The sequence below is a fragment of the Sus scrofa genome, chromosome 6 (genome assembly GCF_054392235.1).
Source record: "Sus scrofa isolate SSC_HxYL_T2T_F1_AM1 chromosome 6, Sscrofa_HxYL_maternal_Yorkshire_Landrace_v2.0, whole genome shotgun sequence".
Lineage (NCBI taxonomy): Eukaryota > Metazoa > Chordata > Mammalia > Artiodactyla > Suidae > Sus > Sus scrofa.
Window position 1 is genome coordinate 121,509,667 of NC_139388.1, and position 23,394 is coordinate 121,533,060.

The 23,394-nt window shown below is 35.7% G+C and overlaps 1 protein-coding gene across 2 annotated transcripts in view; it reads right to left on the minus strand.

Moving 5' to 3' along the window:
- CCDC178 (coiled-coil domain containing 178) overlaps nt 1-23,394 on the minus strand; it is a 452,566-nt gene that overhangs the window by 250,588 nt on the left and 178,584 nt on the right. For both annotated transcript variants that reach the window (XM_084964434.1, XM_084964435.1), the window contains 2 exons: nt 17,989-18,134; nt 14,586-14,745 (listed from right to left, as the gene is read on the minus strand). In XM_084964434.1, coding sequence (XP_084820560.1) covers nt 14,586-14,745; nt 17,989-18,134 — 306 coding nt within the window. The remainder of the gene's footprint in view (nt 1-14,585; nt 14,746-17,988; nt 18,135-23,394) is intronic.

The following is a 23,394-nucleotide window of genomic DNA, read 5'->3' on the forward strand; positions in this document are numbered from 1 at the left end:
TCACCAGGTAGAATATGGACCAAATATTTACATAAAGATATACATTATATGACATAACATAATTCTAAATCTTTCCTCTTTGTTGGGAAGCATGCCTGGGATTTGCAGTTTGCAAACAAATAAACAGAAATACACAAGTTCCTTTATCACCAAAGCTCTTGAAAGAGTATCCTAAAGTAGCTTTCTCTAATTTTTTTCAACATTCTTGCTACCTTCACCTTTATATTTAATATTTTGCCTTTACCAATCTATTGATACCACTCTTCCTACCACTGATCCTCTCCTGATGGCCAAATTAAGAATGTGTGACTCAGCACCCTCGCAATGTTTGGCACTTTTGATCCATGTGGAGATGAAATTCTGACATCTTGACTGAAGCTAGAGTCTCTGGACTGGAAGGTCAGGCTCTGTGCACCTGGGATAAAAACTTCAGAGGAGTGGGCTCTAGCTGGCTAGTTCTGATGTCTCAGGTGGGACATTAAAAAAAAACAGTTCAGAAAGTGTTGCAAAAGCTGCAGATTTTATTCAGGCATGGTTATGGATAGGAAGTGCTATTTCAAGATGGGTATGCATTTCTATCATAAAACTGACAGAAGAGGAAGGAAGACAGGAAGCCCACTGAAAGCAGGCAAGAAGGAACCCGTTTTGTCTTCCTTCTTCAACTTTTGAGCCTCCCTCTACTGCTCCATCATGGCAGAGATTAACCAAGAGGCTGTGACAGAGGAGGAAGGCAGAGCCTGAAGAGCCCCAGAGAAATAATAATGTAACAACCTGCACACCTGATGTTCAGGGTTCAGATACTCTCTAACAATTTTTTTTTCAAAGCTTTCAGGAGCTTCAGCTATAAACACAAGGTCTGACTCACCAATCTTCTCCAATTCAATTCTTTTCCCCAAACTCTACCTCCACATGGTGAATTATTAGGTAGATTTTTTTCCACTCACATAATCTCTATCTGTCCAAAATAGATCATCTTCTCAGCAAGCTAATCATCCAAAGTTCTTTTTACCACAAACTCTGCCATATTTTTTCAAGTCAACCAATACTGTACCATCTCGTATACATTCTATTTTTTTTATTTACATATCACATCCATTTTGACATCAGTTCTCTATTAAGTTTATAATGCTTACAATTGATGCTACGTCTCATCAATTCCCTCTAACGACAAAAGAATTTTGGGGGGTAACTTACACCTGCAGCTTATACTTTCATTTTATTTCATCCTATATAATGCTATTTAATTGATCTTGCTACAGTCTATCTCTGAGTACAATATACTTGACAAAAATTCTTAATGTCCTTCACTCCTTTACAAATTAAGTTTAAACTTTTCAACTAGTTCTTCATGATATATCCCAAACCCACTTTCTCAGCTTTATCTTTCATTGTTTATCTGTCACTAATATGAGAGCACATTTAGATGGAAGTTTGAAACAGTAATATAATTAAAAGTAGAATGTCTCCACTTTATATTATTAAAAGCAATAAAACCAAACCACAATAGTCAATATACCAAAAAAGTAATAATTACAAAAGTAGAAAGGTAGTATCAACTAGAAAGCATTAAGCAAGATGATAGACGCAAGAACCAATAAAATTATCATATAAATTAATTAAATTACTAAATCAGAATAGATTGAAAAAGCAAAATCATCCTAAATATTGCTCTATAAAGGTTACAACTGCACATCTACAAAATAAGCCGCAATAGTTGATAATAAAATGCAAAATTAGATTAGTCTAACAAGAAGAGCAGGGGTTTCTAATAGAAACTTTAGAACAAAACATAGCAGGGAATTATGACTATATAAAAATATTATGACCAAACTGATCATTTAATAGTTAAGAGTCTGTATGTACTGAATAACATGAACTACAAATATACAAAGTAAAACCCATCAATTAATTCATGTAGGTAATTTCACCATACTACCAACAGACTGAAACATTCAAGTAGACTGAAATACAGAAACTTTTATGTCATGAAAAGTATAATTAGGTTGAACTAAACATTTCATTAATTTATTTACTCACATGTTATCTATGGAGCAAAAGCTGCACTGATCCTAATTGGATAACCCGATGCAAACTAAACAAAAACTCTTTAACAGAAATTTATTTTTTTCTCTTGCTTTATTGAAGTATAATTGATAAAATTACACACTTAAAATGTACAATGTGATGATTTGATATATGTATATATTGTGAAATGATTACTATAGTCAGGTTAATTAACACAGCCATCCCTTGTAGCTATCTTTGTGTGTGCGTGTGTGTGTGTGTGTGTGTGTGTGTGTGTATGCATGGTAAGAATGCCTAAGATTTACTGTCTCAGTAAATCCAAGTACACAATATAGTGTTAATTATAGTCAACATGCCATACATTGGATCTTCAGAACTTAGTGATCTTATAACTGAAGACTTATCCCCTTTGACCAGCATCTCCTCCATTTCAACCACCCCGTTACCCTAACCATCATTCTACTCTGCTTCTATGAGTTTAACAGTTTTTAAGATTCCACAAATAGTAAGAGCATATGGTACTTGTCTTTCTGCCTGGATTATTTCACTTAGCAGTGTATTCTCTAGGTTCATCTATCTTACTGCAGATGGCAAGAGTTCTTTCTTTCTAATGGCTGATTAGCATTCATTCTATTTCTTTTCTCACATTTTATTTATCCATTCATCCAGATACTTAAGTTGTTTCCTCAACCTGGCTACTGTGAATAATGCTACAATGCGCATGGGAGTGCAGATAACTCTTCAAGATACTGATTTTGTTTCCTTCTAATATATACATAATGGGTATATCGTATTTTTACTTTTAATTTTTTGAGGAATCTCCATGCTGTTTTCAATAATGGTTGTACCAATTTTCACCCCTACCAACAATGTACAAAGGTTCCCTTCTTTCTACAATCTAACCCAAACTTATTATCACAAATTTTTTGATAAAAGTCATTCTGACAGGGGTGAGGTTATATTTCAGTGTGGTTTTGATTTGCATTTCCTGGATGAGTGGTGATGTTAAATAACTCTACTTTGTCATTTATTTGTTGATCATCTGTATGTCTTCTTTGGAAAAATATCTTTGCAGGTCTTTCACCCATTTTCAATTGGATTATTACTGCTATTTTAGTACTGAGTTTTTTTTTAATAATTTTTTTTTATTTTCCCACTGTACAGCAAGGGGGTCAGGTTATCCTTACATGTATACATTACAATTACAGTTTTTCCCCCACCCTTTCTTCTGTTGCAACATGAGTATCTAGACAAAGTTCTCAGTGCTATTCAGCAGGATCTCCTTGTAAATTTATTCTAAGTTGTCTCTGATAAGCCCAAGCTCCCGATCCCTCCCACTCCCTCCCCCTCCCATTAGGCAGCCACAAGTCTCTTCTCCAAGTCCATGATTTTCTTATCTGAGGAGATGTTCATTTGTGCTAGATATTCGATTTCAGTTATAAGTGATATCATATGGTATTTGTCTTTGTCTTTCTGGCTCATTTCACTCAGTGTGAGATTCTCTAGTTCCATCCATGTTGCTGCAAATGGCATTATGTCATCCTTTTTTATGGCTGAGTAGTATTCCATTGTGTATATATACCACCTCTTCCGAATCCAATCATCTGTCGATGGACATTTGGATTGTTTCCATGTCCTAGCTATTGTGAATAGTGCTGCAATGAACATGTGGGTGCATGTGTCTCTTTTAAGTAGAGTTTTGTCTGGATAGATGCCCAAGAGTGGGATTGTGGGGTCATATGGAAGTTCTATGTATAGATTTCTAAGGTATCTCCAAACTGTTCTCCATAGTGGCTGTACCAGTTTACATTCCCCCCAACAGTGCAGGAGGGTTCCCTTTTCTCCACAGCCCCTCCAGCACTTGCTATTTGTGGATTTATTAATGATGGCCATTCTGACTGGCGTGAGGTGATATCTCATGGTAGTTTTGATTTGCATTTCTCTTATAATCAGCGATGTTGAGCATTTTTTCATGCGTTTGTTGGCCATCTGTATATCTTCTTTGGAGAAATGTCTATTCAGGTCTTTTGCCCATTTTTCCATTGATTGATTGGCTTTTTTGCTGTTGGGTTGTATAAGTTGCTTATATATTCTAGAGATTAAGCCCTTGTCCGTTGCATCATTTGAAACTATTTTCTCCCATTCTGTAAGTTGTCTTTTTGTTTTCTTTTGGGTTTCCTTTGCTGTGCTAAAGCTTTTCAGTTTGATGAGGTCCCATGGCTTTATTTTTTCTCTAATTTCTATTGCTTTGGGAGACTGACCTGAGAAAATATTCATGATGTTGATGTCAGAGAGTGTTTTGCCTATGTTTTCTCCTAGGAGTTTGATGGTGTCCTGTTGTATATTTGAGTCTTTCAGCCATTTGGAGTTTATTTTTGTGCATGGTGTGAGGGTGTGTTCTAGTTTCATTGCTTTGCATGCAGCTGTCCAGGTTTCCCAGCAATGCTTGCTGAATAGCCTTTCTTTTTCCCATTTGATATTCTTGCCTTCCTTGTCAAAGATGCTTGATGAATAGACTTTCTTTTTTCCGTTTTATGTTCTTGCCTCCCTTGTCAAAGATTAATTGACCATAGGTGTCAGGGTTTATTTCCGGATTCTCTATTCTGTTCCACTGGTCTGTCTGTCTGTTTTGATACCAGTACCACACTGTTTTGATGACTGTGGCTTTGTAGTATTTCTTGAAGTCTGGGAGAGTTATGCCTCCTGCTTGGATTTTGTTCCTCAGGATTGCTTTGGTGATTCTGGGTCTTCTGTTGTTCCATCTAAATGTTTGGGTTGTTTGTTCTAGTTCTGTGAAAAATGTCATGGGTAATTTGATAGGGATTGCATTGAATCTGTAGATTGCTTTGGGTAGTATGGCCATTTTCACAATATTGATTTTCCAATCCAGGAACATGGAATATCTTTCCATTTCTTTCCATCTTCTTTGATTTCTTTGATTAAAGTTTTATAGTTCTCGGCATATAGGTCCTTTACCTCCTTGGTCAGGTGTATTCCGAGGTATTTGATTTTGTGAGGTGCAATTTTAAAAGGTATCGTATTTTTGTATTCCTTTTCTAATATTTCATTTCTGGTATACAGAAATGCAACTGACTTCTGAATGTTAATCTTATATCCTGCCACTTTGCTGAATGTATTAGTCAGTTGAAGTATTTTTGGGTTGAGTCCTTAGGGTTTTCTAGGTATAGTATCATGTCATCTGCATACAGTGACAGTTTGATCTCTTCTCTTCCTATATGGATGCCTTTTATTTCTTTTGTTTGTCTAATTGCTGTGGCTAGGACTTCCAAAACTATGTGGAAGAGCAGTGGTGAGAGTGGGCATCCCTGTCTTGTTCCAGATTTGAGTGAGAAGGCTTTCAGTTTTTCCCCATTGAGGATTATATTTGCTGTGGGTTTATCATAAATGGCTTTGATTATATTCAGGAATGTTCCCTCTATACCCACTTTGGCGAGGGTCTTGATCATGAATGGGTGTTGGACTTTGTCAAATGCTTTTTCTGCGTCTATTGAGATGATCATATGATTTCTGACTTTTTTTTTGTTAATGTGGTGTATGATGTAGATTGATTTGTGTATGTTGAACCATCCTTGTGAACCTGGGATGAACCCAACCTGGTCATGATGTATAATTTTTTTGGTATGTTGTTGGATTTGGTTGGCTAAGATTTTGTTGAGAATTTTTGCATCTATATTCATCAAGGATATTGGGCGATAGTTTTCATTTTTGGTGGTATCTCTGTCTGGTTTTGGAATGAGGGTGATGGTGGCATCCTAGAATGTCTTTGGGAGTATTCCTTCTTCTTCAACCTTTTGAAAGAGGTTAAGGAGGATGGGCACCAATTCCTCTTTATATGTTTGATAAAATTCACCTGTGAAGCCATCTGGTCCTGGACTTTTATTTGTAGGGAGTAATTTTATGACCTCTTCAATTTCATTTCTAGTGATCGGTCTGTTCAGTTGGTCTGTTTCTACTTGATTCAGTTTTGGCAGGCTGTAAGATTCTAGAAAATTGTCCATTTCTTCCAGATTGTCAAACTTGTTGCCATACAGTTGTTCATAGTATTCTCTTATGGTTTTTTTGTATTTCTGCAGTATCCATTGTGATTTCTCCTTTTTCATTTCTAATTTTGGTTATTTGGGTTCTTTCTCTCCTCTTTTTAGTGAGTCTGGCCAGGGGTTTGTCAATTTTGTTTACCTTTTCAAAGAACCAGCTCTTGGTTTTATTAATTTTCTCTGTTGTGTTTTGAGTCTCTATTTTATTGATTTCTTCTTTGATCTTTATAATTTCCTTCCTTCTGCTGACTTTAGGACTTTTTTGTTCTTCTTTTTCTAATTCGTTTAAGTGGAGGGTTAAGTTGTCAATTTGGGATTTTTCTTCTTTTTTGAGAAAGGCCTGGATTGCTATAAATTTCCCTCTGAGCACTGCTTTCGCAGCATCCCATAGATTTTGAGAGGTTGTGTCTTCATTATCATTTGTTTCAAGGTAGTTTTTAATTTCCTTCTTGATTTCCTCATTGACCCATTGGTTTTTTAGTAGCATGTTGTTTAGTCTCCATGGAGTAGGTTTTTTCTCTTTCCTTTTCCCATGGTTGGTTTCTAATTTCATGGCATTGTGGTCAGAGAAGATACTTGAGATAATTTCTATGCTCCTAAATTTATTGAGATTCGCTTTGTGTCCCAATATGTGGTCGATTCTTGAGAATGTTCCATGAGCATTTGAGAAGAATGTGTATTGTGATTTTGTTGGATGTAGTGTCCTGAAGATATCAATTAAGTCTAACTTTTCTATTGTTTCCTTTAGGATCTCTGTTGCTTTATTGGTTTTCTGTCTAGAGGATCTGTCCATTGATGTGAGGGGGGTATTAAGGTCTCCTAGTATGACTGTATTCTCATCAATATCTCCCTTTATGTCTGTTAATATTTGTTGTATGTATCCAGGTGCTCCTACATTTGGGGCATATATGTTGACGATAGTAACATCCTCTCTTTGGATGGATCCCTTAATCATTAAGTAGTGTCCTTCTTTGTCTTTCTTTATGTCTTTTGTTTTAAAGTCTATTTTGTCTGATATGAGCGTTGCGACTCCTGCTTTTCTGTCATGTCTATTGGCGTGAAATATTTTTCCCCACCCTTTCATTTTCAATCTATATGTATCTTTTGTCCTGAGGTGAGTTTCTTGTAGGCAGCATATTGAAGGTTTTTGCCTTTTTATCCACTCAGTACTGAGTTGTTTGAATTACTTATATTTTATATTAACCCTTGATCAGATATATGGTTTGCAAATATTTTCTCCCATTTGGCAGGCCACCTTTTCAATGCATTGATTATTTCTTTTGCAGAAGTATCCCTACTTGTTCGTTTTAGCATGTTTCATGTGCTTTTGGTACAATATGCAAAAAAAAAAAATTGTTGCCAAGACCAATGTTAACAAGAATTTTTTTCCTATGTTCTTTTCTAGGAGTTTCTCAGTTTTGAGTCTTATATTTAAGACTTTATTTCAAGTTATTTTTTGTGAGTGGGGTAAAATAGTAGGAGTCCAGTTTCATTCTTTTGTATGTGGCTATTGGACTATTTTACTTCTTCCTTTCCTCTTTGGATGATTTTTTTTTAAAATCTCTATTTCCTAGTTGCTCTGGCTAGGAAGTCCTAGTACTGTGTTGAATAGAAGTAATGTGAACATCCTTGCCTTTTTTTATTTTTGGCTGCACCAGCAGCATATGGAAATTCCTGGATCAGAGACTGAATCCAAGCCATGCCTGTGATCTATGCCCCAGATGCAACAATGCTGGACCCTTTTAACCCACAGTGCCCAACCAGGGACCAGACCTGTACCTCCACAGCAATGTGAGCTGCCAGAGTTGGTTTCTTAACCCACAGGGCCAGAGCTGGAACTTGTATGAACATCCTTGTCTTGATATTAGAGGAAAAGCTGAAAGCTTTCATTGATGAAAAATGATGTTAGTTGTGGGCTTGTTAGCCTTTACTATGTTAAGGTACAATCCTTCTATACCTAATTTATTAAGTGGTTTGTTTTTTTTTTATCACGAATGGATGTTGAATTTTGTCAAATATTTTTTCTACATCTATTAAAATTATTATATATAATCTTTCATTCTATCAATGTGGTGTATTGCATTTATACATATATTAACTTGTGTATGTTGAATTAGACTTGCATCCCAGGGATAAATACTATTTTTGTTATGTGCTTGACCCTTTTAATGTGCTTATTAAACTGAGTTTCCTAGTAACCTGTTGAGGATTTTTGCAAATATGTTTATCAAGGATATTAGCTTGTAGGTTTTGATTTTGTTTTTTTCTGTTCGTTTTGTTTTTTTCTGATAGTGTAATTGCCTGGCTTAGGTATCACTGTTTGGCTTCATAAAATGAGTATTCCTGCATCTTTAATTTTTTTTTTTTTTTTTTTTTTGCCATTTCTTTGGGCCGCTTCTGTGGCACATGGAGGTTCCCAGGCTAGGGGTCCAATCGGAGCTGTAGCCACCGGCCTACGCCAGAGCCACAGCAACGCGTGATCCGAGCCGCGTCTGCAACCTACACCACAGCTCACGGCAACGCCGGATCGTTAACCCACTGAGCAAGGGCAGGGATCGAACCCGCAACCCCATGGTTCCTAGTCGGATTCGTTAACCACTGTGCCACGACGGGAACTCCATGCATCTTTAATTTTTTAGAAGAGTTTGAGAAGCACTGGCATTAAAATATTTAAATGTTTGATAGAATTCATAAGTAAAGGTCCTGGAGCTTTCTTTGTCAGGGAGGTTTTGATTATCTGTCTGTTCAGATTTCCTATTTCTTCACAATTCAGGTTATTTGGTAGGTTATATATTTCTAGAATTAATTTCTAAAATAAAATAAATTTTATTTTAAAATCTAATCTAAAATAAATTTCTAGAAATTTATTTATTTCTTCTAGTTATTGACATATAATTATCTTTTTAAAAACCTAGCTTTTAGTGTCAATGATCTTTTCTATTGATTTTTTGGTCTCTAACTCTACTTTATTTACTTCTGATGTTATGTCTGTTATTTTTTCCTTTCTGATAAATTTGAGTTTATTAGTTCATTCTTCTTTTTCTGGTTCCTTCAGGTGTACAGTTAAGTTGTTTGAAAGATCCTTCTTTTCACCTTAATTTAGACATTTATTACTATACCTTTCCCTCTCAGAACAGCTTTTGCTGAATCCCAAAAGTATGTTATGTTTCCATTTTTATTTGTTTCAAGATATTCTTTGGCTGCATCAGCAGCAGGTGGAATTTCCTGGTCCAGGGACTGAACCAAGCCACAGGAGTGACAATGAGCCACAGCAGTGATAACGCAAAATCCTTAACTACTAGGCCACCAGAGAATTCTGTGTTTCAAGATACTTCTGAATTTCCTTTTTGATTTATTCTCTGACTCACTGGTTGGTTTGAAGTATGTTAAGCTCCACATATTTGTGAATTTTCTAGTTTCCTCCTGTTGTTAGTTTCCAGTTTGATACATCTGTGTTTGGAAAAGATAATTGGTATATTTTAACCTTCTGAAATTTGTTATAACTTATTTTGTGACCTAGTTTGTGATCTTTCCTGGAGAATATGCTGTGTTCACTTAAGAAGAATATGTCATTGTTGCTGTTGGATGTAATATTCTATATGTGTCTGCTTTGGTCTAAAGTGTAGTTCAAGTTTAATGTTTTATTATGGATTTTCTGTCTAAATGATTTATCTACTTTGAAAGTGAGGTATTAACATCCCCTACTATTATTGTATTGTTCTCTACTTCTCTCTTCATGTCTGATAGTACTTGCTCAATATACCTAGGTGATTTGATATTAGGTACATGCATATTTAAAACTATTATAGCCTTTTGATGAACTTCCCCCTTTATTATTACGTAATAACCTATTTGCCCCTTGTTACAGTTTTTACTGAAAGTCTACTTTGTCTTATGTAACTACCCCTATTCTCTTTTTGGATTCCATTTGTATGGAATATTTTTTTTATCCCTTCCTGTCAGCCTATGTGTGTCTTTAAATCTGAAGTGAATCTCTTGTAGGCAACATATAGATGAGTCTTGCTCTTTTATCCTGTCTTTTAATAAGATTTCTGCTACTTTCTCCCTCTCCTGCTGGTACTCCAATAATGCACTGATTGTTTGTCTTGATGGTAACCCATAGTTCACATAATCTTTCTTCATTCTCTGTCATTCGTTTTCCTTTGTTCTTCTCTTTTACTGAATAATTTCAAATGACTTGTCTCCTATGTCACAGACTCTTTCTTCTGCTTAGTCAAGGCTGCTATTGATGCTCTGTTTCTTTTTTTCCCCATTTTACTCAAGGTATTCTTCAGTTTTAGAATATCTATTTTGTTCTATTTTTAAAATTTCTATCTCTCTGTTAAATGTCTGTCTTGTTTCATTTGTGTGTTTGTTTTCCTGATTTCATTGAACTGTCATTCTGTGTTTTCTGGTAGTTCACTGATCTTCCTTAAAACAATTATATTAAATTCTGTATCAGGCAAATTGTAAATCTCCATTTCTTTGAGGTCAATTACTGGGAAATTATTGTGTTCCTTTAATGATATAATGTTTTCTTGATTTTTTTTATGTTTCTTGAAGTCTTGTGTTGTTATACTCACATTTGAAGATGCAGTCACCTCTTCTAGTCTTTACTGACTTGCTACTTCATTTATTAGCCCTGCTAAGGATTCTATGACTTTCTCACACCTTCTCTATGGATATATCTGTTTCATACTTCTTGTTCCCTTCTGAGATGGAATTTTTTATTCTTTTTATTTGAATGAAAGGCATGGACTGGGATCTCCTCTTTGCATGTTCAGCCCTGAGCTCACTGCATGGGTATGCAGGCGGTACTGGAATTCTTAAAATTGTATGCCTTCTCAAGCCTGAAAAGCCAGCTGAGTGCTGACAGTTTCCTATTTGCTTTTCTTAGGGCAATAAAATACTAAATGCTAGAAATGCCATATTCCGATAATTTTTTTTTAAAAAAAGACCAAAGAATATATCATATTTTTTTTATTTATAATAGTAGCTAATGTATCAGGTCAGTGGGCCAGGAACACAATTTATTGTTTGTATTTTGAGTGTTGTCCCTATATTCAAGTCTATTTTTCACATCTCCCATCTTCCTGGTGATTATATTTTCAAATTGAGGTCAGAATTTTGGTCATTCAGCATTAAGTGTCCCCAAAACAGTAGCAAGCACTCATAAACTAATTGTGTAAATGAAGAAATAGTGAGTGGCCAATAGAAGAATAATTTTTAAAATTGTATCCATCTTTAAAATTACCTCAGATTAAATTTGTTTCCGATTTATACTACTTCTGCAGCTGTCTGTCCAAGTTAGTGAATCAATGCCTTTGTATTAAGCTAACAATTTACCACATGAAAGGGTCAAGAAATGATTTGATCACCAAACTTGAAATAACAACAGACAGGGAAGAGGTATTTCCTGAGCGTGGGAAATATAAAGCAAAGGAAATACTAATAAATTACAAAGTACTAGGATACTGCCTCTGTTAGTACCTAATCTGGAAATTGCTCTTCTGTCTGCCACAGATCCACTGTAGTTCACTCATATCATATTACATGGAGGGGAGCAAGACTACTGAAAGAACACCAAAGAGAGGTCCTCCCACAGGACATAGGAAAGACACTGGGCTTCCGCGAATAGCTCATGATAGATTAAAATGCCTTAAATTCCAGTTTTGTTTGGATATTTCCAGAAGCAAAGAGAAAGATCAGTACATGGAGCTATAGTACTCTGTGAATACACTGTATAGAAATTTTAATCTTAAGCAATTTGCATTTGTAAATGATAAAGCAGTTAATAAAAATTCAATGACATCCAAGGAATCTATCATTTAAAGATCTGAAATGGAATTTATTATTGAAAAAGACTGAATTTGATTCCAGAACCACACTGCATGCTCTCTGAAGTTTATGTATTTCTTAAGTTAGCTTATTAGCTGTTCATATTTCCAACTCTATGATCTGTTTTCTTGCATCCTCAAATAATTCAATTGTGGCTTTTATAAATTTTTTATAAGTAATTACTTTTGATGATCCATAACTGTGACAAATTCTTTTGTCTGGAGGGGACACCTCAGATTAATAACACCATATTTATAATGATGTTTAATAATGCTTGTTTTCTCTTTGAATGCTTTATATTATATACACATTTATAATTTTTATCTCATCCAATTTCTAAGTAGGGATAAGAATAGGTTTTCTATGAGGAATTACATTGTCTTCCCACTCTTTAACACCAATAACTGATCATAATCATAGACAGTGTCACTGATGATGAGCTGTATCAATCTTTAAACTTTTCCTGTTCAAACTCTATGCTTCTGATCATATAAAGTGAATGCATAACAATGAGCTATCCAAGTGCTGCTAAGAGACAATTTCCTATACATTAAAGGTTATTTGAGAGGCATTATTGAGAAATTGCTAGAAAGAGATAGACAATTTAACCATTTTCAGTTAGAAGGAACAGAATAGATGGCACATTTCTTATGTATTATCAAGGAGAGAAGATAAAAGAGAGAGTGATTCAGCTTCTGCATTCAACATGAGTATCTGTTCAAGTATCAGTCTGGTGCAGTATAGAAAATATCTGTAAAATGCTCTTGCTTTTAGCCAAAATCATGCATGTGGACAGCAAAATGACCTAAGAAAGTATATGTTCATCCATTTAATCATTCAGTCATTGAGTATTTACTGAGTGCTGCTCTTGTGCCAGGAAGAGTTCTGAGCTTTTAGGTTACAGAAAGGAATATGGCAGAGAATTTCATGTCCTCATGAAAAATACATTGTCATATTATTATAGCAGGAGGTAGGCAGAAAAAAAAACCAAGTAAAAATGAATGAACAAAAAAACAAGTTCAGATAGATACTGATGCTCAGAAAAAACCCTGAAACCATGTGATGTGTCCAAATATCTGGGGGTAGGTGTGCTTCGGAATGGGAAGGCAAAGATAGCTTAGGGATGAAGAGACTGCTCTCAATTACTGAGAGACTACTTATATGGGATATTTTTTCTTCATCTCTCTCCTGCTGACCATATTTTTCCATTTCACTAATTATTATCATTCCATTAAACTGCTGAAATGCCAGTCAATATACGATTATTGAGATCCCACTGTGTCCTCAGTGCCAGTACAGGTAGAAAACGTGGTAGAATTCAAACAACTAATTCTACTGCTGTGATAAAATGTGAGGTGGGGAATGATGCTTAAGTTAGTAAGTAACTTAGATCTTCTTGTTTTGAAAGGTGAATTTGAGTCTAAGCTTCTCCAGTTCACTTATACACCACATATCTGAGATCTGGCAATCAAATTTCCAGGGAACTCCTCCAAGAAGAGGCTGCATCCATTGCCACTAGATGGCACTAATTATTTCCATATTTTTAAGTAAAAAATAACCCAAAACCAAAAAGCCCCACACACTTTTCCTATGTAATGGCCATATTTAAAACGGGATGCCAAAAATATTACTTCCCATTATTAATAAAATTATTGTTCTTTTATTAATAATTTTCTTATAGGAGGAATCACAGCAGTAGTATTAAGAGATGGTACATTCATTCACTCACATACATGTCAATTTGATATCTATTTGCTCCAAATAATCTTTTAAAAAATGTATTAGCAATGTCTTCGAAACATAAAAGGAAAAATAACTGACTATACTGAGTATATAACTGAAGATATAAATATCAGGATCAAAAATATCTAACAAATGTATATTATAATATTACATACAGTTTTTAAAGTTTTTTAAGGAAATAGTTTTAATAAAAGGCAGTAGAGGTCTTTATTTCTGAGAAGCAATTTTCACTGTCTTTAAAATAGTTATATCTATAAATATATTAAAAAACATCATATTTATTATCTTAATTCAATGTGACAAAAACTACTACAAAATGTAAAATGGGATATGGATTACTTAGCTTAATGTATATCATCTAGTCATATTTCATATTAAAAAATTTAGTATGTACAGTTTTATAAAACTTAATAAAACTTCAGATCTAAAAAGACATTTTATCATATAATCTCCCTGTTTCTAACTAGTAAGTTTCCAGTTCAGTTAAAACATATGCAAACATTTTTAAAGGAACAGAGCATGAAATATTCTTACATTTTTAGAGAAGTGGCTAGTAAAGATTCAAAGTATGTTTATTCAGAAATAAAATGCAACTTTTCTCACATCTCCCATTAAAAATATAAAAAATGGCTCTGGAATAAATATAACTTATCATCAGTAGATTTCAAAATAAGGCACAATGACAAAATGAGAGTGCACATAAAATGCACTGAAAATAATGCATAGAGCATTTATATACTATATGAATACATTACTTACAAGAATAGAAAAAAATAAAAAACTGTGTGTTTACTATGCTAACATTTCTATTAAAAAATCTAAACATCTTTGCTACTTCAGAATGAAAAACAAGTGCCTCAAAATAGCTAATTTGACTGTCACTATAGTTCCTTCATTCTAAAACAGTCCACAAATAACACTCACCTTAATATTTGCCAGAGTTTTTTGCCTCATGGTAAAGAAGGTCTTGAATCTCTGTTCTTCCTCATAGATTCTTTCTTCACAGGCTTTTTTCTCACTTATGAGATGATCAAACACAGCTTGTGCATGTTCCTTTTTCTCTCTCAAGGTTATAAATTGGTTCCTATGGAAAAAGAACTGCATTTGCCACTAATCAATTCCCATTTAATTTTCTAAAATGTATTTATGACATATTTTAAAACAACCAATATTTAAAACTCTGAATTGCCTTGGAAAAATTCCCTAGTCCTTTCCATAGACCTACCTCCATGAGCTACATCTAAATGTAGTTCCAGGTGGAAGAAAATCTCTGGAGATTTTGAGAATTCTCTTGGCTACCTAGCGTGCCTCTACTTTACTGTCATTCCAAAAGAACTTCCCTTCCATGCAGCATCTAACTTCAAGGGTACATTCTGATTATATTAAGCAAATTATTCACCAGTAAACATTATATATATATATATATATATATATATATATATATATATATATATATATATATTCAGATAGCCCAAGAAGATGAAAGGCAAAGACTTAATTCATGTATAAGAGGCTCACACTCACTAAATGTGAACCAGGAATCATGTTTCCAAATTTGTTGACATAGAGTGGAGAGAGAGAAACAAAAAATGAACATCTTATGTTGAGTCGCTGAATCAAGCAACCCTGAAACTAACCCTACCTAGAGGCCTCCTGTTATACTGTTTAAGCTGTTGTTTGAATGTGTGTGCACGCACGTCTACACATGTGCACGTACATATGTGCCTTTATGTATTCTTTCATTTGCAACTAAGTGCATCCTGACACAGAGGTAAATTATTTTATGGTAAAATCAATAGTTATATTAGGAACTATACCAGTATAAAAAGCATCAAAAAGTGGTTAAAACACTACTGCAAAAATAAATATGCTTTAGAAATAACTGCCAGAGTTGATCAGTAACTCAGAATCCAGAAAAAGCAAAGCTGCAAAACCTCAGCACAATCTTATGTTATCCACATTTGTTTTCATCTCTACCGGTATGGAAAATTGAACCATTTGCAGAGTTAGCTGTAAAGGCAGCAGGACTAAAATTTTTGAGGGGCTAAAATGTTAAAGTGCCTTGAATATAATATCTCATTTAACACAACCACTCTATGAAAGAATAATTATTACAGCTATTTGCAGATAAAAAACCTAAACCACAGCAAAATTAGCTTGTGTAAGATAATTAGTAAATGACAGAACCAGAGTTCAAGTCCAGTTCTGACTTGCTCTGTTTGATTCAGCAGCTCAACACAAAGTACTCACTTTTTTTCTCTCCCCACTATGGCTGTTATCAGCAAATTTGAAAACTTGACCCTTTGGTCACATTTTTTAGATTGTACATCTCCTTCAAAATAGAATAAGGTCCTTCCCTTTTATTTGCCTTGCCCTTGTTTTTTTCCACTTCATCATTCACACTATGATCATCATCCATGATTCTTATGTGATGTTCCATATAAGCATTCACTGATACTGACATAGACACTAGGTGAAAGTATTGGTAGATTATTTCTAGTGCAGTTCATATGTTTTAGTCCTAGTTTAGAGAGTCAGTACACACAGGTGAAAGTGCACACTCTTTGGAACAGGACAGACCTAAGCTGGAAGAGCTCTACCACTAATTAGATGTGCAATATTCAAACAATCATTTAATTTCCCTGAGCTTCTAATTCTTCGGTATTCATGTGGGAATGTTATTACATGATTTAAGAATTCACTGTAAGAACCAGATAAGATAAGGTGCTTAGATTGTCCACAAAATGTCTGGCCCACTGGCAAGTCAATCAATGTTAGCTTTAAATATTACCTGACATTGTCCATTATGACTATTAATTAATGGATTTATAAATGATACCACAGTGTCAGCTATCCTTTTCCTCCTCTTCTAGGGTAAGATAGAGTTTGGTTAACTTTGGAGAGTGAATTGATTCACTGGGACATGGCGACTGTTCTTGCCTTAAGGGCAATCCTTCCAGCTACAGGATGGAAGAAAATGTAAGAATTGAAATGATAAGAGTCCTGAAGAAAAAAATTTCATCATCTCAATGATGATGAAATCATCACCTCTAAAATCTCTGTTTAGTGTGAATTATACAATTTTAGGCATATCCTTTCAGCCCCCAAATATTCTTACAGATATTAAACAATATGGATACGTATCTTTCAAAGTAAAGAACATGGTTCCTTGCTTTCTTACATGGTATTCTGAATCTGACTTAGTAATCTTCTGATAAAGCTATATGATCATTTTGAAAGTAACCTTTTACACTGTGGTTATAGCTAAACAAACCCTCATTTAGTTCACTGACTCGACTCCATTAAGATGCATGGTATTAGATTGTGTATAGCTTTCTCTGACACTTTGTCCCTCAGGTGTTATGACTTTGCTAATGCTGGATTAGGCTTCTATATTTAAATCAAACCATCATTCAAAAAAATGACCAATGCATATTCCTTCAGCAGTCCTCCCAATCCTATTCTCAGTGAACTACAAAATAGGAAATAAGAACCAAATAGAGTAAAGGAAGAATATGTAGGTTCTAAATGGGGGTCTATGGACACACTAAGACTCTTAAAGCATGATCATTCTCAAAGTGAAAAGACCTTACTAACCTTTGTCAGGTATGCCCCAGACCAATGAGGGCACTGTATGAGTGGCTTTCAAGGACAATAAATGTAAATAAACACATGAGGTTTTATAAAATATCTATGTCTAAACTCTCACCTCAAAACTGTTATCAAAAAAGATTGGGTGAAAAAAACATATTATTAACAATATCATATAAGTGAGAAATACTGAAAATTAGTTGGAGACACCACGAATTTAGTAAAATGAATGAAAGTTCTTATACTTCAAGAAACATTGCAGTTATTTAAATAAGAATAATCCCAAAAGTTCCCACCGTGGCTCAGTGGTAACAAACCCAAAGGATCCGGTGATGCTGTGAGCTGCGGTATAGGTCACAGACACAGCTTGGATCCCACACTGCTGTGGCAGTGGTGTGGGCTAGCAGCTACAGCTCCAATTTGACCACTTGCCTGGGAACTTCCATATGCCGTGGGTGTGGCCCTAAAAAAATTAAAAATTAAAATTAAAAAAAAGACAACAAAATAATTCCAGAGGAGTAATGAAAAATTATAGCAATTTATAATTGCTATATGATTTATAATTGCTATAAACGTTATGATTACGTTTATAAATTATCAAATATATTTCACATCAAAGCATGAGAGAAAATATAAATTAATTTAAGCATAAATCTTAAACATGGAAATTTGATGATATCTCCTTTATAAATGATATATTAAACATTTAATATTTTGACAAATTTTAAGTACTTACTTTAAACGGTCAAGTGTCCGATCAAAAACAATCTTTTCCTTTTGTTTTTCTTCTAAGTCCTTATTCAGTTGATTTATTTTTGCATGATAAATAATCGTTTTACTTTTAGTAGTCTCTAATTCTTTAAAAATCATTGAGCGTTTTTCCTAAAAAACAGAAAATTGGGAATATTTTAAATAGTGGGATATTCAAATCCTTGCAATTTGGGAATACAAAGACTTAGGCCATGTGAACAATTAAAAGCAAATAGTAAATTTTAATCAATATAAGTGACACCCTGGGTTTAAATTCTCTTCTCCAACATTATATCTGACGAGATTTTTCTAAAAGATGGGTTAGAATTATCTCTTTTCTCTCCTGGCCCTTCCTCTCCCTTCCTCCCCTGCACTATCATGTCCCCCTTCCCACACATATACATGCATATCTGAAAGGCATGTCTTTTAAGATGCAAGCACATGATCACTGGTGATCAAACATGTACACAGAAGGGAGGCAGAAATATATATTGTTCTGAGGTTTAAGAGAAAGAAGTCAATATTTAATATCAGCACAGTTTCCTAAGGCTGGCTAGTGAAATTCCAGATTGGAGATTTGATATTACATCTGCTTCTACATGATCCCTTCATAACTACTGGTGTTTATACTGACTGATTTACTGACCAAGTGACTGACTCACTGAAAGTTGTTGTTCCCATATCTGGCACTGCTTCTAGTTAGTGCTACTCTCCCTCTGATTCCATAGTCTCAACTGCCCCTGTTGCTTCCATTTTCCCCCATTTCCTTTGCGTGCTTCCTAATTCTTTCTCCACTCTTAGAGATTTCAAGAGGAATGAATTGCTAATTTTTTATATTTATTTTCCTATGAAAATATTCTGTTTGTCCAAGATTTGGAACATCAAGTACTGTATTTCAATGTTCATATCCTCCCTTCTTCATTTCTTTTTTTCTTCCGGAAGTTCTGGAATTTTTCTACTAATAAATGAGAGTCTTTTGGTTGGTCTGGTACAAGAATATAGTTGAGATGGCTTCCAAGGATTCTTCTAGTGGGCCCACCAGGATTCTATGTTACATCTTGGAGAAAATTAAACCAAAAAAAAAAAAAAAAAAAAAAAAACAAGCATGAAGAGGCACAAGTATGGATTAAAATAAGTAGGAACAAGTCAGAGGGGATGGGTAGCTGTGGGTACAGCTTCCTCTCTATCACTAAAAACTTGACTTTTGGTTCAGATTCCATAACCTAGGCCTTAACTTTAAATGGAGATTTTCATGGGAAAGAGAGATTTTAGAAAATGATGTCAACAACTTAGACCATACTAGCCAGTTCAGCAATGTTAAAGGTTGTGCCAGAGGATTCCACACTAAAAGAAAGAGATAGTGCACTTCCTGCAGACAGCACTTAAAAGCAAAAAGGATATTCTGACACCTTTCATAGGTACCATCAGTGAAGCTTTGGTAAATATGAGCACCAAATACCCTTCCGTGGCATCAAAAATATTACAGATGTCCCCATAGTGAGAAAAGAAATGGTAAGATGCCAAATGTCAATGAAGAGTATAAATCTGTGTATGTTGACCAAAAGTTTGGGGATCTCAAGAGGCTTTTGTAAGTCTTGATGAATGCTGACGTGTCACCAGAGCAAATGGAAACAGAAGCAGACAACAGTATATTTATAATTTATAACTCTTTGGCTTATTTTTCCTGTAGCTTAGGTGACACAGTTTCAGCAATTTTGAGGCCTTCCAGCCAAAGATAGTTTCATATCCAGACCTGGAATAGTCTGGAAATCTGAAGTTAATGTTTTATTATACAATGCTTTTTATTTCCTTTTCTCAAAAACTTTAATAAAACCACATATTTTTAAATTAATAGACAATAAAAAGTATATTCTCATTCAAAATTATTAATTCCAGATAATATTTTTAATATGTATTTAAGATTTAATAAATATTTTATGTTATCTAACTGTAATATGTCCTTTTTGGCAAGATTTAATTTGGGGTCAAACACAATAAAAATTCAGTAATAGTGTTTAGCTTGGCCCACAAGTGAAATGCTTATGCACACAAAATTATTTGTCCTAGAACCCAAAAGGTAGAAATGCTGCTATTGTATTGTTAATACAGCAGTCGGCATAACGAGTACTTAATAAATGCTATTCATGATGTTTGATGTTAGCACAGTTTGCACGTTTCTTTAGAATGCTGTTCCATAGCATGGAACAAGGCATTTCTTCATCTGGGCATTGCCATCTCACTATCTTCATCGATTTTCACTTGTATAAAAGGTGCCCTGCTCCTTGTTCATATTGAAGTATTTGCCAAATTCCACAAACACACAGAATTCTCCCATACTCTCCTTGCTTAGGAAACACAGAGTCTATGTCTAAAATGCCCTTACCTCATTTCTTCATCAAGTTAAAAATTAAATAATAATGATAATGATGATGATGATGGAAACCATTTGTTGAATGCTTCCAGTACTAATTATTCTTTTAGTATTTTGTACATATATCATCTCTGTTCTCTATAACATCATGGCAAGGCAAATATTCAACTTTCAATTTCAATAACTAATTCTCATTTTTAGACAGTACCTCCTCTGAAACCCTCAGTTCAGCTGGGTTCCCTCCCCCATGATTCTTCTGACACCATTACACCACCGTCATGGCTCTGCTCACTGTGGATTAATGCCATTTATTTCCTTCCTGTCTGCTTCTCAACAAGATGATGTACTTCTTGAGTGAACCAAGTTCTCCTTTTACTTTCCCAACTCCAGCAACTTCCAACAATGTTTAAGACATTTTAAGTATTCAACAGGAATTGTAAAGACAAATTAATTGGAAGGACAAACAAAAGAAAATGAACCCTTCTTCTCTACGCCTCAAACTCTTAGTAATTTCTATAATATTAAGAACACACACAATGTATCAGCCATGTTTTCTATTGGAATTTATTTGTATTTGTTATATATACTACTTTTGTCAATTTTTACTTAGTATTTTTGAAATGACTATTCAGATGTGGATAAGAACTGTGGTGGCAATGAGATCAAGACGACAGAGTAGGAGGATGTGGAGCTCACTTTTCCCCACAAATACATAAGGTATACATCTAAAAATGGAACAATCCTTACAGGAAACCTAATGAACACTGGCAGAAGAATTCATATACCTGAAAGGACAAGAGAGGTCTCCACATAACTAGGTAGGACAAAGGGAAAAAAGAAAAAGAGATAAGAGAAGCAGAAGCAGTTGCACCTCTGGGAGGGAGCTGAAGGAGAGGTTCTCACACCCTGGGGAATCCCCTAACCAGTGGGAGACCAGCTGGGACCAGAAAGGCATTTTTAAGGCTTGGACAAGAACACACCAGCCAGTCTGTAGCAGGCAGAACAGAATGAGATCTACACAGATGATCCCTGCCACCACCCTGCTCACTTCAGCCTGAGATGCATGACTGCTGATACAGGCAGGGGCTGGGTACTGGAATGAGAGGTTTTGAGATGACACCTGAGGAGAGAACTTCAGTTGGCTGTGCAGAAACAGCCTGGAGTGTGTGGAGAGCAGAGCACTGCAACCAGGACTGCTCTGGAAGAAGGCCCAGGTGGCTGTGGAGTCTAAGTGCCATTGTTAAGTAATGTGTGAGGGAGAGGCAGGGGTGCCATTGCAGCATTTTTCCCTATTCAAGCCCCTGCCTCTGCAGGCCCCACAAAAGGCTCCTGCCTGGGCTGGCCCACTCACCCAGACAACTGTCCCACCCCATCCCACCAGAGTGACTCCATATGCCTGATCTCTGCCTGGCCTGCCTCCTATTTGGGGGGGTTCATGCACCCCAATGCTGCCCTACTCTCCTCCTGCTCCTGACATGTCGAAAGCAGTCTATAGTTGGTTTTCCACATGCAGAGGTGGGACTGAAACCACAGCTGAGCCCCAGGGTCCTAAGGAAGAAGAGCCGAAATCTCTCCTCCCAGCTGAAAGAACCACAGATTTACACCTCCATGGCTGGCTTTGTAAATTCAGCATCTGTAGAATATTGAATGGATGACATGTGCTCCTACCATACATGTGGGGGTTAGATGAGGCCAGAGTCTGCGCTGCCTCCATATATCTCACAGCAGGCCCAGACGCATGACTACTGCAGCCCTGGGACCTGACCTCAGTGAATTTGTGCTGGTGACCTGGTGAAAACCATGCCTGAGAGATATCAGGGCCAACTGCTGGTATACCCATAGTTAAGGTGGGGTCAAGAGCAGTGCCAACAACAGTGTCAACCTGCACAACAGGTAGAAAGTGAAACAACAGAGCATACCAACAGGTGAACAGCTTCAGCAGAGGAATACTCAGGGGCTCCTCTCCTAGCAGAAGTGCTCAAATCCCACCTACCTCACACCGCAGATAAGTAACACAACTCAGAAAGAGATCTGGGGGCTCCTAGTCGTACAACTAGGAGCAAACACTGCCCCTGACAGGACAATGACAACCACAGAGCAAAAAGGAGTCCCTACTCAAATTCCAGTGCAGGTTCTAGTCACCATAACATTAGTCACACCTCCTATCAAGAGAATAATGGCCAGCATGTGCTAAGGAGGGAGGTGGCAGGTATCTATGTTTTTAAAAAGGTCTCATGCCAAAAATATTAAACCTAGACAGGCTGCCTAACATCATCTTGAGCTCAAAGACATCTCTAAATATATCCCTTGACATGGCCCTGACCACTAGAAGGACAAGACCCAGCTCCACCCACCAGTAGGCAGGTACCTTTCCCTCCCACCTTGTGCAAGGAAGCCTGCACAAACCCCTGGACCAAACTTACCCACCGGGGGCAATACCAGAAGCAAGAGGAACTAAAATCCTGTAACTTGTGGAAAGGAGACCACAAATGCAAAGGGTCAGACAAAATGAGACAACAGAAAAATGTGTTCCAGACAAAAGAACAAGATAAAAACCCACAAAAACAACTAAATGAAGAGCAGAGAGGCAATAAACTGAAAAGGAGTTCAGAGTAATGAGAGTAAGGATGATCAAATTCTCAGGAAAAAAAATGGAGCCACAGAACAAATATTTACAAGAAATGTTTAACAAAGAGCTAGAAGATTTAAAGAACAAAGATGAATAACATAATAATTGGAATGAAAAATGCTCTAGATGAAATCAATAGCAGAATAACTGAGGCAGAAGAACAAATAAGAGAGCTGGAAGACACAGAGGTGGATATCACTATCTAGGAAAACAATAAAGAAAAAAATTAAAAGAAATGAGGACATTCTAAGCAACCTCTGGGACAACAATAAACATACCATCATTAACATTATAGGGGTCCCAGAAGGAGAGGGGAGAGAGAGAAAGGGCCAAAGAAACTATTTGAAGAGATTATAGCTGATAATTTCCCTTAACATGGGAAAGGAAACACT